This window comes from Sturnira hondurensis, unplaced genomic scaffold (genome assembly GCF_014824575.4).
Source record: "Sturnira hondurensis isolate 20B ecotype Veracruz unplaced genomic scaffold, ASM1482457v3 Scaffold0006437, whole genome shotgun sequence".
Taxonomy (NCBI): Eukaryota; Metazoa; Chordata; class Mammalia; order Chiroptera; family Phyllostomidae; genus Sturnira; species Sturnira hondurensis.
The window spans coordinates 4,833,471-4,851,529 of NW_028079068.1; the positions used below are offsets into that span (position 1 = coordinate 4,833,471).

At 42.7% G+C, this 18,059-nt stretch overlaps 1 protein-coding gene and 1 pseudogene across 1 annotated transcript in view; one reads left to right on the forward strand and one right to left on the reverse strand.

Moving 5' to 3' along the window:
- The window catches only part of NUP205 (nucleoporin 205), a 72,828-nt gene that overhangs the window by 20,889 nt on the left and 33,880 nt on the right, over positions 1 to 18,059 (reverse strand). The window contains exons 20-30 of the mRNA XM_037049137.1: positions 17,098 to 17,179; positions 16,642 to 16,806; positions 16,198 to 16,322; positions 10,297 to 10,411; positions 7,104 to 7,253; positions 6,398 to 6,469; positions 5,930 to 6,087; positions 5,307 to 5,387; positions 4,288 to 4,479; positions 3,519 to 3,789; positions 3,327 to 3,425 (exon numbers count right to left, since the gene is read on the reverse strand). Coding sequence (XP_036905032.1) covers positions 3,327 to 3,425; positions 3,519 to 3,789; positions 4,288 to 4,479; positions 5,307 to 5,387; positions 5,930 to 6,087; positions 6,398 to 6,469; positions 7,104 to 7,253; positions 10,297 to 10,411; positions 16,198 to 16,322; positions 16,642 to 16,806; positions 17,098 to 17,179 — 1,510 coding nt within the window. The remainder of the gene's footprint in view (positions 1 to 3,326; positions 3,426 to 3,518; positions 3,790 to 4,287; positions 4,480 to 5,306; positions 5,388 to 5,929; positions 6,088 to 6,397; positions 6,470 to 7,103; positions 7,254 to 10,296; positions 10,412 to 16,197; positions 16,323 to 16,641; positions 16,807 to 17,097; positions 17,180 to 18,059) is intronic.
- Positions 8,794 to 9,546, forward strand: LOC118989115 (40S ribosomal protein S3a-like; annotated as a pseudogene).

Genomic DNA, 18,059 nt, shown 5'->3' on the forward strand with positions numbered 1-18,059 from the left:
ACAGCGTCCTAGAATGTACACAAACCCACCCATCCAGGGAACCAGCACCAGAAGGGCCCAATTTGCTTGTGGGAAGTGGGGGAAGTGATTGAAATCCGGCAGAGAGCAGAGAAAGCGCCACTGTTCCCTCTCGGACCCTGCCCCACATACTGCGTCACAACCCAGCGACTGAGTTGCCCTACCCTGGTGAGCACCTAAGGTTCTGCCCCTCACTACATTTCAAATGCATCAAGACAAAAAAACCCAGCCCAAACAAAAGAACAGATCAAAACTCCAAAAAAAAAAAATACAACTAAGGAATGAAGAGGTAGCCAACCTATCAGAAGCACAGTTCAAAACACTGGTAATTAGGATGCTCACAGAATTGCTTGAATATGGTTGCAAATTAGATGAAAAAATGAAGGCTATGCTAAGCAAAATAAAGGAAAATGTACAGGGAACCAATAGTGATGGAAAGGAAACTGGGACTCAAATCAATGGAGTGGACCAGAAGGAAAAACGAAACATCCAATCAGAAAAGAATAAACAAGAATTCAAAAAAATGAGGAGAGGCTTAGGAACCTCCAAGACATCTATAAACATTCCAACATCCGAATTATAGGAGAAGAGGAAGAAGAACAACAACAACCAGTGCAAAAGTTATCTGAACAAATAATGAAGGAGAACTTCCCCAGTCTGGCAAAGGAAATAGACTTCCAGGAAATCCAGGAAGCTCAGAGAGTCCCATAGAAGTTGGNCAGGGAAATAAAGCCTCAAACACCAATCAAAAACACCTGTGGGGGTTGAGGTGCCAGGAGAGACTCCCAGCCTCACAGGAGAGTTCGTTGGGAGAGACCCACAGCGTCCTAGAATGTACACAAACCCACCCACCCAGGGAACCAGCACCAGAAGGGCCCAATTTGCTTGTGGGAAGTGGGGGAAGTGATGGAAATCCGGCAGAGAGCAGAGAAAGCGCCACCGTTCCCTCTCGGACCCTGCCCCACATACTGCGTCACAACCCAGCGACTGAGGTGCCCTACCCTGGTGAGCACCTAAGGCTCTGCCCCTCACTACATTTCAAATGCATCAAAACAAAAAACCCAGCCCAAACAAAAGAACAGATCAAAACTCCAAAAAAAAAATACAACTAAGGAATGAAAAGGTAGCCAACCTATCAGAAGCACAGTTCAAAACACTGGTAATTAGGATGCTCACAGAATTGCTTGAATATGGTTGCAAATTAGATGAAAAAATGAAGGCTATGCTAAGCAAAATAAAGGAAAATGTACAGGGAACCAATAGTGATGGAAAGGAAACTGGGACTCAAATCAATGGAGTGGACCAGAAGGAAAAACAAAACATCCAATCAGAAAAGAATAAACAAGAATTCAAAAAAATGAGGAGAGGCTTAGGAACCTCCAAGATATCTATAAACATTCCAACATCTGAATTATAGGAGAAGAAGAGGAAGAAGAACAACAACAACCAGTGCAAAAGTTATCTGAACACATAATGAAGAACTTCCCCAATCTGGCAAAGGAAATAGAGTTCCAGGAAATCCAGGAAGCTCAGAGAGTCCCAAAGAAGTTGGACCCAAGAAGGAACACACCAAGGCACATCATAATTACATCACCCAAGATTAAAATGAAGGAAAGAATCCTAGAAGCAGCAAGGGATAAGGGGACAGTCACCTACAAATGATTTCTCATCAGACTGTCAGCTGATTTCTCAAAAGAGACCTTACAGGCAAGAAGGGGCTGGAAAGAAGTATTCCAAGTCATGAAATCCAAAGACCTACAGCCATGATTGCTCTATTGAGCAAAGCTTTCATTTAGAATGGAAGGGCAGATAAAGTGCTTCTCAGATAAGATCAAATTCAAGGAGTTCATCATCACCAAGCCCTTATTATATGAAATGTTAAAGGGACTTATCTAAGAAAAAAAAGATCAAAAACATGTACAGTAAAATGACAGCAAACTCACAATAATTAACAACCACACCTAAAACAAAAGCAAACTAAGAGGACAGCTAGATCAGGAGCAGAACCATAGAAATGGAGATCACATGGAGGGTTAGCAACAGGGGAGTAGGAAGAGAGAGAGGGAAAAGGTACAGAGAATAAGCATAGATGGTAGGTAGAAAATAGACAGGGGGGAGGGCAAAAATAGTATGGGAAATGTAGAAGCTAAAGAACTTATAAGTATGACATACAGACATGAACTAAAGGGGGGGAATGTGGGTGGGAGGGGGTGTGCAGGGTGGAGGGGGGTGAAGGGAGGAAATGGGACAAGTGTAATAGCATAATCAATAAAATATAGTTTAATAAAAAATTTAATAAAAGCTACTCTGAACTATTATTCTTAATAACCTTAAAAATATTTTTGTGCATTAAATGGGTAGGACATTTCTCTAAATACATCATTTGGCTACTGTTATCTTCTAAGAACGATACTATGTCAAACAATATAGCCAGCAAAGGCTAACACTAAATAATCTGGGCCTTCGACTCAGAGTGGTTTTTAAGAATCTATGTACAAAATAACAAACACTCAGGGTTCTCAAAAGGGCACAGGAGTCCATTACCAGAAGGTGCCCCCAACAAGTTCCTAAACAGCAGAGTAACTGGCACAGGGTGTTTATTACACCCGGACTAGTCTGCTGTTTAAGACATGTTCCCTATCTGGAGACCGAAGAATCCAGCTCCCTGCTATCAATTAAAAACATGAACTACATTTTAGAAAGCAGTATTTACCACTATTCTAAATATAAATATCTTCTGAAGAAGTAATTCTCCTCCTCAGAATGTGTACAAGAAAACCTCATATCCATCTATAAAGACATTTACATGCTATGGACGAGTGTGTAAATGGCAGAGGGCCACTCAATAAAATCCATTAAAAGAAAACTGCACACTCTTAGCACGGAAATTCCACCGTGAAGTATCATCTTGAAAAACACACAGGCATGTAGAACGTCTGATGCAACATTTTTTGATAGTAAAGTTAAAAATAATTCAAATGCCTATGAACAAAGCCAACTGTAAAATAACGTTAGCTCCGTGCTTTGGAAGAACGGAGCCATTGCAGAGGTTCACCCAGGGCCAGAGGGCGAGTTACAGAAATATAAGCTGAGGTCCTATCTGACGGGTTTTCACAATCCTGTTTCACCTTTACAATTTTAGAGAACTAAACATTCTTTCTCTACTTTAGAGTAAGTCCCTTTAATGATTCCGATTCCACGAAGATTCATTTATTTCGGCTTTGCTTAGACAGCAGATGAAAAAGTGATTTTTAAACATTTAACCCATCTCCAAAACCAGAGAAGTTTAGGGATCTATCTAATTCCACCTGCTTCCAAGGTGTCGGGTTCGTCTGGCCTCTGGGCGATCTGCAGGTAATAGAGCAGAGAGCCGTACAGGTGTGTCCTCACTCGCTGGAACCCACCACCTAGGGAGACACAGAGAACACTTTTTTTCAAACTAAAGTTAAATAAAACAAATTCAAACGCTGTTAATTCACAGAAAATTCAGATGAAAGGACCTGTCTTCAGAATGAAGTCTAAGAGTTTCTTCAGTATGATGTGAAGTGACGAATCTCCAATGGACGTGAAATCCACCACCGGGTTCTCCTCACCGGGAGAAGGCGAGGTGATCGAGCCCTCCAGCATGAAAGCGTAGTGGGCCTCTCCGAGCCCCGAGGCCAACGGCTGCTTCTGCTCCGTGCGGACGGCCTGGCTCAGGTGGGCGGTCAGGGTGAACACAGCACCTGCCACCACGGGCATTAACTCCTGTGCTGCCTCGTCATCCAGGATCTTAGAGCAGAGAGACAAGTCAGAGTGAGGACCCTGCTTTCGGCTACCGTCACCGATACACTGTATATATGCTTTGCTGTTCAAATACCGTAAGAACATAAGATAGCACTGTACTGTTTGAAGAAAACAAGCTAGTAGGAGTAGATACGATGCTGAGTAACACGTGTTCTCAACCAGAAGGGATTCCCATCGGAACCCCCCAGGAGGTTTCAGGGGCAAATCACATAAATGGCCTCGCCACTACACTGTCCCATTCCGTAGGTCTGGTGAGATCTGTCCATGACAATTTTTTTAAAGCTCCCTAGACAATTCTGCTACACACTGTAGCTGACAGCGACTACCATACAGAATCAATACCTTTCTCAAGGAAAGGCTTAACATTGGTGTTGCACGACTCTATTTATTCCTGATCTAAGTGGGAAATAAAGAGGACAGTGGCAAACTGCATGTACATAAGCATCTGTTCAGCAGTGCGAAGTAGTTGAGGAAGTGTGTCACCTTGTCATGCACATCTTGTAAAATATCACGGATAATCAGCTGCCGGTCCTCCGTCTGAATGAGGTCCTGGGGACAAGCTGTCAGTATAATTTCCACCAGCTGCCTCCATGACTCCAGCACGTGCCGCTTTGCGTGGAGACACTGCAACAACTTGTTCCTCGCCACCACATACTGGAGGATGGTGCTGATCTCCTAAAGCCGGAGAAGCGCAGTCACAGGTTAATTAACACATGGCAAATGAAGGCTTTTACCAACAGCTGCCTATTTTTTCACTGTCAGTTAATCCGAAAACGCTAACAAACGTTAGCGTTAATCCAGAAACACTAACGCTATTCTGGAAACCTTCCACACATACGCCAGCCAGCAGACACGTTTCCAAGTTATACTGGTGGCCAGTGCTATGAAAAATGAAAAGTAATATATTTGGCTGTGTGTGTGTGTGTGTGTGTGTGTGTGTGTGTGTGTGTAAGGCAGGGAGCAAAGGTGGGACATGAATGGCAATCAGCTCTTTAGCCCAGTCTTCCTTCTCCTTGCAACTATCTATGTGTGCTAAATCCTTGGGCACTTGAGTTGCCTAAAACCCAAGTTCCACGGCATTTTTCCCTGATGTGCATTTTTTATCTTTCCCTCTTGTCTGGGCCCAGCCAGCTGTTTCCATATGCATGGTTCTGCCCACCCGACCCCTTCCTCTATCACGACGCCCCACCTGGGATGACAAATGACTCTCCCCCCTCACTGACAGGCAGGAAGTGAAATCCAGCATGCAATGTGGACCGGAAGCACCCCCTCAACCAGGCCAGCAGAAAACCCATTACTGACTGTGACACCCAGACATTAGCTTCAGTTCAGCTTACAAAAGTTGTAAAGTCAAAAATGAAAGATTCCATTAAAGTTTAATTTTTAAGTCATTCACTAATTAATGAACTACAAGTCAATTTACTGTGCTGTCCTCTAAACGGCACGTTAAGTAGTTCAAGTCGTAAAAGGGCTAAACCCAACAATGCCCTCAGCAGGCTCACCTCCATGAGCAGAGGCCTCTGCCCGATGGCTGCCAGGCCCTGGAGGGCGTTCACTTCAGCAACAAGAACCCTGTGAAGAAGCTACGTAAGTGGGTAAAGAGAGAAAAGTAAGACCATTTCAGACACAGAGAGAACAATAACCCCCAGAAATCCGTACGCACTGCCCTAGAGGGAGAAGTCCCAGATACATTACATAAAACCTAACTGCGGCTCTGTCCCGCTCCTGGTCAGATACCCCGGGCGCCCCTCAATTCAAGGGCGGTGCCCAAGAGCCCCTGTGGCAGGTAAGTCAGTGCACACGCCCTGGGTATCTTCTTCCTACTAGTGAGGCCATTACCACTGACCGGGCAGAAAGGTGAACGGTTAAAACCGAGTCCACAGTTAGAGCTGGGCGGCACGACTACTAAGAGAAAGGTGATGAGGCGCCTTTTCAACAGGTGACGTTAGTGTGGTCTACTCAGTTTGATTTTCCGGGTGTCTGAATACTGAACACCACAGTTCAGTAAACCAGCATCTCTACTGGAAAACAATCACTACCTCCATCAGAATATAGTCGGTGTATTACGCTTTTGTCTGACAAAGTACCGTGAACCACTGGACACACACACCGGACCCATCCTCACCTTGACGTTGCAGACCGTCTGTCCCCGCAGATTCTTATGTTCACAGTTAGCGATCACGTGTTCGATCTGGACCCGATCAAAGAAATCCAACTGCAAAGGCTCGGGGATCTCCTGACTGAAGTCAATCGAGTCAAGGATACTTAAAATTTTTCGACGTACTGGAAGTAATAAAAAGCAGTTCAATTTTACTTGGGACATTGAGAAGAGCAAGCCACTGAATTCCAATCAAAGATGGTGAGTGCTATGTTCAAAAAGGGCATTAGTCTAGAAAATAAAATCAATTTTGTATCTAATATATCCATTTGCAAAAATATTTTTTCCTATCCTAATATCCTAGTTACAACATTTTTTTGGGGGGGGTGACAAATAGTCTTGTATGTGGCTTTTGTATACCAGTTAAGAATGTGAAGATACAGGCATGACCGTTGCCTCCTGAAATTCTGCAACCGTGCGTTCAGAGGGCTTTACCTTTGGTAGCAGTGTCAAAGTGAAGGAACCCAGAGACAGACCGATTTTCATCTTCTATTCCTCCTTCACCATCTGGTGGCGCATCGGTAATAACAGATCAGAAAAAGAAAAACACGCTTGTAAAATTTATTTGAAACAAACATAACGTGTTCTCTTTCTAGGTCACTGTTTCTAGGTCAAAGAGCCCTCTGCAAACAGGTAATTAAAATGCACAGATGATGAGGACCTACCAAGAGCACTCCCCTAATTCCTTCTGTCCCTATGGGAACCACTTCACAATTGTAAAGAGGATAATCAGAACTCCAAAAGAGACAGCACCCAATCATGCCCCAGAGATGATTAGAAAAGCTTATGCTCAATTTGCATATATAACACACACAGAAATATCTTAGGTCATGCTGGCTCCATGAGACAAACTCTTCTGAAACCTCTGTATGTATCAGTTGGTCCGAAGGTTGTAGGTTACTGTTAAGCTGAAATCTGTGTAATTGACTGTAGCAAAATGTGGATGCTTCAAACAATAATAAAATGACGATTACGGGATAACTCTATAATTCTGTGCTTTCAGGAAAAGCCTCTAAAGGCAGGAAGAACTTGTTTGGCCCCCACTCCCATGCTCGGCACAGGAGCCAGAGCCGTGCCTGCGTTCCCCCAGGCCAGGCCAGGCGGCGGCGTGGGGCCGCGACGCCCGCAGGCACCTGCTCACCTGAGTAGGGCTTCACGGGCATGTCGTCCAGCAGGAGGTGCAGGAGCCTCTGGGTGTGTGACCGCTGCCGATTCAGAGACGTCACCCTCAGCTCTATTGAGGCGGTCTTCATCAGCCACGACATTTGGTTCAAAATAGAAATTTCATATTCTGGAAGTCAAGTACATAAGCTCAGTTTCCCAGAAAAATAACACGAGATCAGAACAGGCCTAAATAACTCATCGAATATTTTCCCACAAAACTTAGTCAATAACTTATGAAACTTGGCGACATAAAAATTTATATTACTCTGTAAAGTGAAAAGAAAAAAAAACAGATGCCAACGGAGGAAAAAATGAGGTGGCGTATTCAATAAAAAACCAGCAAAAGCAAATGAAGAACAAGATCAAATTTCCATTACAAGCATAGTGTCACACAGATCTACAGAATTCTGAGTCCCTCACGTCTTGACATTAATACAGAACATAATACTTAAAAAAATTCTCAAATTTATAAAAATATTTAAAAATTAAAAGCAATCCTAGCTTCATTTTTATTTCACAAAACAAACATGTTTGAAGAACTTACAATTAACTTAAATTGTATCACTTCATGACATCCCTTAAGACGACCCAGGACGCCTGGCGTACCACCTCCCTAGGGGCGGGCCTTCGGCCGCAGCATCCGCTGGGGAGGGGCAGCCGGGGCTCTGCCACAGCCGCCGCCTCAACAAGGGCTGCAGGGTGGCCAAGAGCGGGAACAAGCCGAGGCGCAGCCACCGCCAAGGGCACCTCACCACGCACACCACGTTCATGGGGGACACAGCCGAGAGGTGTGCGGTTTAGCCCCTCATGGGCAGGGTGCCACGGAGCAGCTTGAGGTCTCCAAGGACAAGCGGGCCCTCGCGTTCATCAGGAGAAGAGGGGATGGGGACACACATCCACGCCAAGAGGAAGAGAGGGGAGCTGAGCCAGTCCCGGGGGCCATGAGAAAAGCAGCTACCAAGCAGGACTGAGCCCCGTCACTCTCTGCACGCGTTAAAACCATAAACAAAAAAACTGCCCCATATAATTAGGGTTGGGAATCATTATATGGATTTTTGAACCCAGCATTATTTTAATATGCCTGCCTTTGAAGCCCTAACTTGTGGCAGTATAAACAAAACACACCAAATACTGCTGTAGCTGCTGCTACCACTACAACAAGAACAATGGGCAAAGCTGGATCAACTTTTTAAAAATGTATCATAATAGGGAAGCCTAACTGGTTTTCTAATTAGGCATAAAAGAGGGTTTTAAAAAATGTCTTTTTTAAAAATTGTTTTAAAGATTTTTTAAAATTTATCTATTTTTAGAGAGAGGGGCGAGAAAGGAGAAAGAGAGGGAGAGAAACATTAATGTGTGGTTGCCTCTCACAAGCCCCCAACTGGGGACCTGGCCCACAGGCCAGGCATGTGCCCTGACTGGGAATCGAACCGGCAACCTTTTGGTTTGGAGGCCCACGCTCAATCCACTGAGCTACACCAGCCAGGGCAAAAAAACTTCTTATACAAACAAAATCCTAGGACTAAGAATACAATACACTTATGAAAGTGAAGTGAAAAATTTTTTGCCAATGGATAATTCCCAAGGGTTTCTCACACCACTGCTCTACTGATAATTACTAGTTATATAAAAATTCGTTGTGACCTTCCAGCTCTCTGAGCAGCACCATGGCAGTAGGCAAGAACAGCGCCTGACGAAAGGGGGCCAAGGGGGAGCAAAGAAGAAATTGGTTGACCCATTTTCTAAGAAAGACTGGCGTGAGGTTAGAGTGCCAGCTGTGTTCGACACAAGAAACACTGGAAGGACACTAGTCACGAGAACTCAAGGACCCAAAATCACATTAGATGGTCTGAAGGGCCATGTATTTGAAGTGAGCTTGGCCGATCTGCAGAGTGATGAACTTGCATTTAGATAATTCAAGCTAATTACTGAGGATGTTCAGGGCAAAAACTGCCTAATTTCCATGGCGTGGATCTTACCCATGACAAAATGTGCTCTGTGGTAAAAAAAAATGGCAGACCAGGACTGAAGCTCATGTTGATGTCAAGACTACTGATGGGTATTTGCTTCATTTATCCTGTGTTGGTTTTACTAAAAAACACAACAATCAGATTCGGAAGACCTCTTGTGCTCAGCAGCAGCAGGTGCGCCAAATCCGGAAGCAGATGATGGAAATCACGACCCAAGAGATGCAGACAAATGACTTGAAAGAAGTGGTGAATAAATTGATCCCAGATAGCACTGGGAAAGGCACCGAAAAGCCTTGCCAATCCATTTATCTGCCCCAGGAGGTCTCTGTTAGAAAAGTCAGAATGCTGAAGAAGCCCAAGTTGGAATTAGGAAAACTCGTGAACTTTGTGCTGAAGGCAGCAGTTCTGGATAGGGGGGGATGAGACGGGCGCTGAAGTTGAACCAGCTGATGGAGATGAGCCCCTAGCCCAAGCATATGTTCAAATTCACACATTTCATGGTGACAAATAAAAGGGCCTATTTGTGATTAAAAAAAAATTTGTTGTGAAATCAGTGAGCCTGGATTTCCTAAAACATAAAGATGATACAAAGTACATTTTTTAAAAACTCAATAGATCCCCACTGTCTAAATATAACATGAATTCAAAAAATGGTTAAAATGACAATTATATACTGTGAAAAGTATATAGTGATCAAAATGAAAATTATATACTGTAGATAGAACCCTATAAAGCATGGGTAGGTTGGCCTGGGATAACTATGTTGGTCAGGTCAATAAACTAAGTTATAAGTAGTTTCCACCATAATTAATTTTCTATTTTTCATTTCAAGACCTAATACAGTTTCAATATATACATAAGAAAGTAACATAAAAGAGATTTTTTATAAAATGATTTTACTAAAAAAAAATCTAAAAATCTAAGTTTCCAGAATTTTCTTATCCTTAAACACAATTTAAAAATTTTGCTAGGAAAGCGATCAGATTCCATCTTTGACAGACTGTTTTCAAATCATTCTGCACTGGCAGCTAGAACATCAGTCTTCTCTAGCACCAATTACAAAAGCAACCCCAAGGGCCAAGCTAGTAACAAAAAGAGAACAGAAGTCCACAACTGTAACCACACCCCACAAATGTTACGTGAGTAACCCCACTCACCATGGACTTTACAAATTTGTTTTAAGGAAAAATAATGTCCTACCTTTGTTAGAAAAAGGCAAATGCTGCAACTGAGAAAATAAGAAGTCCTGGCTGGTTCTCAAGTACCGCAGAGTAGGGCCGGACGTGTCGGAGCAGGCACATAACTGATAGATCACCTTCAAGTTCAAAGGAGAAAGTCCCCGAGTCAGGGTTGCTCTGATACATCTTAAGATAGTTAAAGCTCCTCAGCAAAAACTAAGACCCATCAACAACACAAGCAAAATAGATAAACACAAGCATAAAACTAAGAAGCTGGGTGTTATAAACAGTCCTTAAGTACCGTAACTCAAGAAAATATGTTAAAATACAAGTAAGAGTGATGAAGACATTTTACTCCAGGACTAACCCTAAATATATTTAACATATACACAGTTAATTAACAAGTTTTAATAATTTAACTATTATTAGTACCAAATTACTTGGAAATAACTTCTGCAAACCATAGTTACTTTAATCCCAACCTCAGGAAGATAGATTTACCAAAATTGAAGGAATTGAAGAATTACAAAAATCTACAGATTCAAGTAAGTTACAAATATAAATTCTAAATAAAAATTTAACAACAAAATAATAGAATTAGGAATAAATGCTTTTATATCAAATATACGAAAATGTGAACAGCTATAATAAATATAAATATCTCCATTAGATATATGAACATCAGCAAGAGATACAAGTAGATAAAATGAGAAAACACATTTTACACGAGAAAACATAAAAATAGCCAATAATCAAAGAAAAATGTTCACCCTTCACAGTAATTTTTTAAAAATAAAGGCAACAGTATCGCTTCTCGGCCTTTTGGCTAAGATCAAGTGTAAAAATAAAGGCAGTAAAACAGGCATCCAATGCAAATCAGCAAAATTTTTAAATTTAAAAAGCAAATCCCAGTATCTGGCAAAATGGTAGTAAAAATCTTCATCCGTGACTAATTCATTTTATAAACGTTTATTAAATTCTTTCCATGTACCAAGCACCATTTAACACCCACTATATTTGTTACGACGACTTCCGAAATCAAAATCTCAATTTGTGAAGCTATTTGCATCCTCTGACCCACACAGCCTGTCCTCGTTATTGGCAAAGTTCGTACTTGCAAATTCGTCTACACGCTAAAATGTACTTGTAACTCCAAAATCAAAACTTGCATGGTTTTGCAGTCACTCACGGAAAGGCACCAAGCGGCAAAAACCTGGACAGGCCCTGTTCGATGCGCTCCGCAGAGAATGAACCGGGCAGGCTCTGCCGCCCTGTCTCAGTGCTCACGCTGTAAACAAGTACAAGTCCCCCTCCCCGTGCGTCACTGCTCCGCTTCGTGCCTTTTCTTAGTGATGTCACTGGCTGAGATGGTCCCTAAGCCTAGTGCTGGGATGCTGGGTGGTGTTCCCAAAAGCGAAAAGGCTGTGATGTGCCTTACGGAGAAAACTCAGGTGTGGGGTAAGCTTCCTTCACTCATGAGCTGCAATGCAGCTGGCCGTGAGTTCAATGGCAGTTAATTATATAAGTAAAGTAATGTTAATTAATTAATAATAAAATATTAAGTAATATATGAAATAGTGTCTATAAACAGAAACACACATAAAACAAGGTTACGTATTCATTAACTGACGAAAATGTTGAGCACAGAGGCTGGCAGGATTCTGACCCTATGCCTTCCCTAAGAGCAATGGTTCAATATTCGCTGATTCAACATTCACTGTAAATATATACAATAAATTAACAACGGACTAGTACAAACCCTCTCTAAAATTATATTTTAAAAAATGTAAAGCAGAGGAAAAAAACTAGAAACCAAAATGTAATTTACATTGAAGCTGCATAGAAGGTTTACACACTGAGGGCGAACCGCCCCCAAAACTGAGTCCACTGAGATTAAACCAAACAAACAGTATGTACACACAGATCCTCAGAGACGTGGGAAAACTGTCACAGGGAGGACACAAAACATGCACTCCCACGGCACCACATTCCACACGCGTGCACCCGGCGTCCCTCCTACTCTCTAGACAAGAGAGGAAAACTCTCCATCCTTCAAAACAACAGCACAGCATCTGCTCATCACCAAGAGCTGCTCTCGGGTTGCAGCCGCCGGCAGCCAGGTGCTCCAAACCCGCTTCCAAATACATCTGCAAATCGAAATGTCACACCTGTCCCCCCACGCTGAGCCCTCCAATCCCAGCAACCCCCAAGTCTTCTTTGAAGTGCACATGGGGGGCAAGCAAGCTGGTCAAATTGTCTTGGAACTGTTTGTAGATATTATACCCTTCTGTAAATTTTCTGTACACTGCAGAAAATTTCTGTACATTGTGTACAGGAGAAAAAGGCACTGGCCTAACCACTGGAAAACCTCTCCATTTCAAAGGATGCCTGTTCCACAGAATGATTAAGAAATTTTAGATTCTGGGTAGAAACTTCTCAAATCCAAACGGGGCAGGTGGAGAAGTGCAGACAGTGAAGAGTCTGAAGACGAGGACCCCTGTCACAAGCACAACCAGGAGGGTTTTCCGAGCAAGGTGAGCGCGGGCTGCAGGACCAGCAGCTCTCTGCTCTTTAGCACAGCAGTTCCAACTCCTCATCTGGACAGGAAACGTGGCGTTTGGCCAAGTAACTGAAGAAATGGGTGTGGTGAGGGTTCTGGAGAACATGTAAGTGAAGAGTGGAAAGCGTGCCAAATTGTGCTGTGTCACAGAAGGTGGAGAACTGAAGGGCATGGCTGAGGAATATTCCCAAAAGATGGTTCCGAAGACAGTCATCCAGATTTCCCCCAGGATGGAGATATAGATTTAAAAGATGTAGACATATGATATCACCTTTAACAGGAATGTAAACAACAAAACAAACAAGCAAGCAAAATGTAACCAAAGACAGTGAAATACAGAACGTGCTGAGAGGGTCCAGAGCGTAGAGGGGAGAGAAGCACAGAGTAAAAAGGGATGGACTCACATGAATAAGTATGAAGGACACATGGACAATAACTAAGATGGGGGACGGAGATGGGAGGGGGGTGGGGAGCACTGGGGGGGGCAGGGCTGGGAATACAAGAAAGAAAACTGTACTTGAACAAAATTTAAAAAAAAAAGATAATTCCAAAAAAATAAAAAATAAAAAAAAATAAAAGATGTAGATAAAATGTTACTAATTACAAAAGAATTTAAAAAATTGGAAATACTCTTTTCAATCCTAGAACTGAGAGATGGCCATTAAAAAAAACCACAAAAGTTTTAAAGTCTGTGGAAGGTTCAAAGGTTATTGAGAAGGCAGATGGATCTAAGCTGCAACCTGTATGTTCAGGCTGCATGCTATATATCGGTGCTTGTAAACTGAAGATGTCAAATTGTCAAACTGTTACTGATTAACAGTTATCTGGAGGCTCTTGAAACACACCCATCAAATACCAAAGCTCTATACCACAGGGCAAGGATGGCAAGGACTACAGGGATGCAGCCAAGCGTCGGCTGATCTTTAAAAAGCTCAGGAGATAGCACCAGAAGAGAGAGCTCTCCAGGCAGAATTGCTGAACTTTGAACACAAGATAAAGGCACAAAAAGATACAGAAGGGAGCACATACAAAAAGGTTTGCTTCATAAGGAATTCAGCTTTGCTTAAATGTTACACCTTGATGGTATAAAGGCAGTAAGAAAATTTAAGGGATGTTGTCTATTATATTATATACGATCCCTAATTGCTTTCCTTGACACTTCAGATCCCTATTGCTTACAGTTCAGAAATACTGATACGGGTTCCCTGTTAACAAAAGTATTACAAAGTAAAAGAGAGAGAGCAGAAAGATACGAGGCTCAGTCTCAACTTCTTACTTCTTGTACTGCTAGATGATGAAGGTATCAGTAAGGCCCGAGCTTTCACTTTGCTACAATCAGATTTATTTAAATAAACAAGCTCTCTTTACAGGTTTGAATTTTTCTCTGAAGCATAAACCTACAGGCGAAGAAAGCCCCTTTCGTTACCACGGGAGTGGTGCTTGTCAACATGCAGATTCTGACCCGGCAGGTCTGGGGCGGGGCCTGAGCTTCTGCACCAACAAGCCCCCGGGGGGTGAGGCTGATGTTCGACCATGTCTGTAGCAGTGAAATCACAGACTGCTGGTATAGGCATGTTTTGGCCAGTGCAGTGTTTTAAAATCAGAGGGTCTAGCAAACTAGGACCTGTGTTCCAACATCATAAAAAACAGCAGGGGCTGAGCGCAGGCCAAGTACTCTCCAGTCTACCAAATTCTCCTCGCCCTCCCTCCCTCTTCCCACCTCTACGTCTTAAATCTGCCTTCGGTCTCCCCCTTCACCTGCCTAAGCACACACAATGATGCTTAGATGATCACGCTTACCCGTCACTTCTCCATGTATGTCAAATCCTACAACAGTGCACGAAATAAATGTAAGTCAGGTTTACTCCCCCACTAAGGAAGAATTCATTTTGATTCACAGTAACGCCTAGGTCTAGTACTGAAAGTAAAGACTGTTGGACAGCCAGAGGACAGAAGAAAAAGTAAAGAATTACAAAAAGCAGAAAAATATCAAACACACCTGTCAGAATGATGTATTTCTCACCATGAAAATGTGAATCAGGATGCCTTTTTTTTAATGAATCTTCTTTTTTAAAAAAAATATTTATTTTACTTTTAGAGAGAGAGGAAGGAAGAGAAAGAAAGAGGGAGTGAAACATCAATGTGTGGTTGCCTCTCATACACGCCCCACCGGGGACTTGGCCCACAATCCAGCATGTGCCCCAGAGTGGGAATCGAACCTGCAACCCTTCGGTTCGTAGGCCGGCACTCAATCCATTGAGCTACATACACCAGCCAGGGCAGGGTGCCATTTAAATTGAAAACTAGTTGCATCTTACAAAGCCTAGTTCTTAAAATACTTGTGAAATGAGTAAAATAACAAATAAACACAAGTAGCCCTGGCTGGCATAGCTCAGTGGATTGAGCCCGGGCCTGCGAACCACATGATCGCGGTTCGATTCCCAGTCAGGGCACATGCCTGGGTTGCAGTTCCCAGCAGGGGACTCACAAGAGGCAACCAAACACTGATACTTCTCTCCTTCTCTCCTTCCCTTCCCCTCTAAAGATAAATAAATAAAATCTTTAAAAAAATAAAAATAAATAAAAAATAAACACAAGTATAAAACCCAAGTTAAACAAACGTTCTCATTATAATTTAGACTTTACAGTAATTTGACTTTCTACCCACCTTACATATAGCTATAGGGCTGCATAATTCACACGGTTCTTAAAAACTCCTTTCACTCACATTCTTACATTCTTATTAAGTCCAACAACATCCATTTCACAGATCGCGGGGCACAGAGAAGCCTCATGGCATGCCCAAGGTGACCCAGCCAGCAAGGGGCAGAGAAGGAGCCCAGACGTCTGCTGACCCAAACCCACTGCCCTCTTCCCCACAAAGAAACAACTTGAAGCCCTGGCTGGTGTAGCTCAGTGGACTGAGCGCGGGCCTGTGAACCAGACAATCGTGGTTTGATTCCCAGTCAGGGCACATTCCTGGGTTGCAGACCAGTTCCCAGCAGGGGATGCACAAGAAGCAACCATACATTGATGTTTCTCTTCCTCTCTCCTTCCCTTCCCCTCTAAGGATAAATAAATAAAATATTTTTTTTTAAAAAAGAAGCAACTTGAAACACAGCATCCTTGGACAGTGTCTACACCACCTGGTCAAAATCCACCTCGAAAAGCCAATTTCCCTCATTTTTCAAGTGACCAACATATAGGGCCCGCAGACCTCTAAGATGTCAGAGTCTGTGTGTTATGACTTCTATCCGTAAATGAAAGACGGGTCCTCTTGTTATACTTTCACTTCTGCACAGTAGCCAAGCCTCCAGTTAAGTCCCTTCTGTTAAATGCCGCCACATGCAGCCTGCTGTATACCTGGTAGCACAGCTCGGCGAGCTGAGGAGACTCTCTCACGGCCACGGGGCCCGTCCTCCCCTCGGTCCCCTTCTCCAGGATGTTCAGGATGGCATGAAGACACGTCCGAGGGCAGCCTAACACTCCTACGTGAAACCAAAGGGAAGTTTAGCTTTCTTTTGAAATGTCTGCACTGAAAATCTGAAGATACCTTTACAGAAGTTAAACTCCTTCAGCACCTGCTCTGCAGTAAACAGCCTTACAAATACTGATACAAAAAAATGATAAATACTTACTGTCTAAGGCTCATTCATCCGCCCAGACTGCCAGTCCCAAAGACTGACCCACCCCACTACGTTATTTACTTCTTTCAATGAATTATCCCAGGAGCCCAGCATTCAATACGTGACCGTTTAGCTACAGAAGGATGGAGAGAGAGAATGTGTACGGATCTCACGGCGATACCTGGGTCCTGCAGGTTTGTGGTGCTGACGGGCTTCTTCAGTTCGAAGCCCAGCAGGTAGAGGGCAAGGCTGGGCGGGCTGCGCTCCAGGGACGTGATGAGAAGGTTCAGGATGTGGATTCTGGTTTCGTGGCGGATGCCGGCTAGCTTCTTTTCAAGCTCTGATCCTTAGTGTGAAAACCACAAAACAAAATTATAAAACAATAACAAGATAACGTAAGTCAGATTTAAAAATAGACACCTTTTATTCCAAAACTCTATCTTCTTGTTGGTTTCCATTTACCTGGTGAGCCATCACGCTCAGTTCAGATTTACTAAGGTTTCTCAAAGCCTTATCCACTCAGACTGGCAAATTCTCTAAGTTCTCTTACATCAGCCTCCACTAGACAGACAACAGCTTCCTGTACATTAGGTATTTATGTAAAGTCAAAAATATACATGTTAAATCTAAGACTTACCCTCTTCTAGACGTATAAATTCTTCTGTATCTTCACTGTCCAAACACTCCACAAAGCCAGCCATCAGCTTCTGACTTATACTCTAAAGTCATATAAAGATTAAAAAATAAATTATAAAGCTTCTAAATATTAGAGCAATTATCGTAAATATGACTTATATAAACATTTGCCTATAAAGAAAAAAAGGCAAATCTGCACCAATTATTTAGGTTTTAGTTACATTTTTAATAGAACACTCAGTTCCTTAAATTGCCTTAAGTTAGCTCTCTATAAAAATAATTAAAGAAATAAAATTTTTGTTTATTGGTTTCAAAACTAGCTTCCCTAATTGTCTTTCCCCAAAAATGAAACTAAGTTTTTTTTTAAAGTATCATTAAATTGCCGTTTGATGACTCTTTGTTGTATACTAAATGCTATGGAATCTTAACTGAAATATAAAACTCTCATCTTTAGAAAGGTACTACACATCACTAGTTTTATATTTCCGGGCTGAGAGACGAGATACTACTCAATCTCCTCAAGAAACTCAGCAGGATGATAAAATTGGTTAATGGTTCACACTCAAATGAATGCCAGTGAACTGAAAAGCTTCGTCTTCACCAACCTGATTGTCACTCAGTGTTCGTGAACTTCCCCAAAAACCCAGTTAGCTATCTGTATTTTACTATAAACAGTGGCTCTCAGCCTGGGGGGCACTACCACTCCAGAAGGCACCGAGAAATGAGTGAGGGCATTTTGAGTTGTCACAGCTGTAAGTTACTAGTGACACTCAGTGGCAGGGGACCAGGGATGCTGCAAGTCCAGCAACACGTCGGACAGCTGTAAACACAAAAAAGGATCTGTCCCACCCCAAATGCCCCCATTTCAGAACACTAGCTAACACAGCGATCCACTATAAAGGTACAATGGCAGAAATGTACATAAAGAGAAAAAAATAGCAACTTCCCAACTGCAGCTATTCA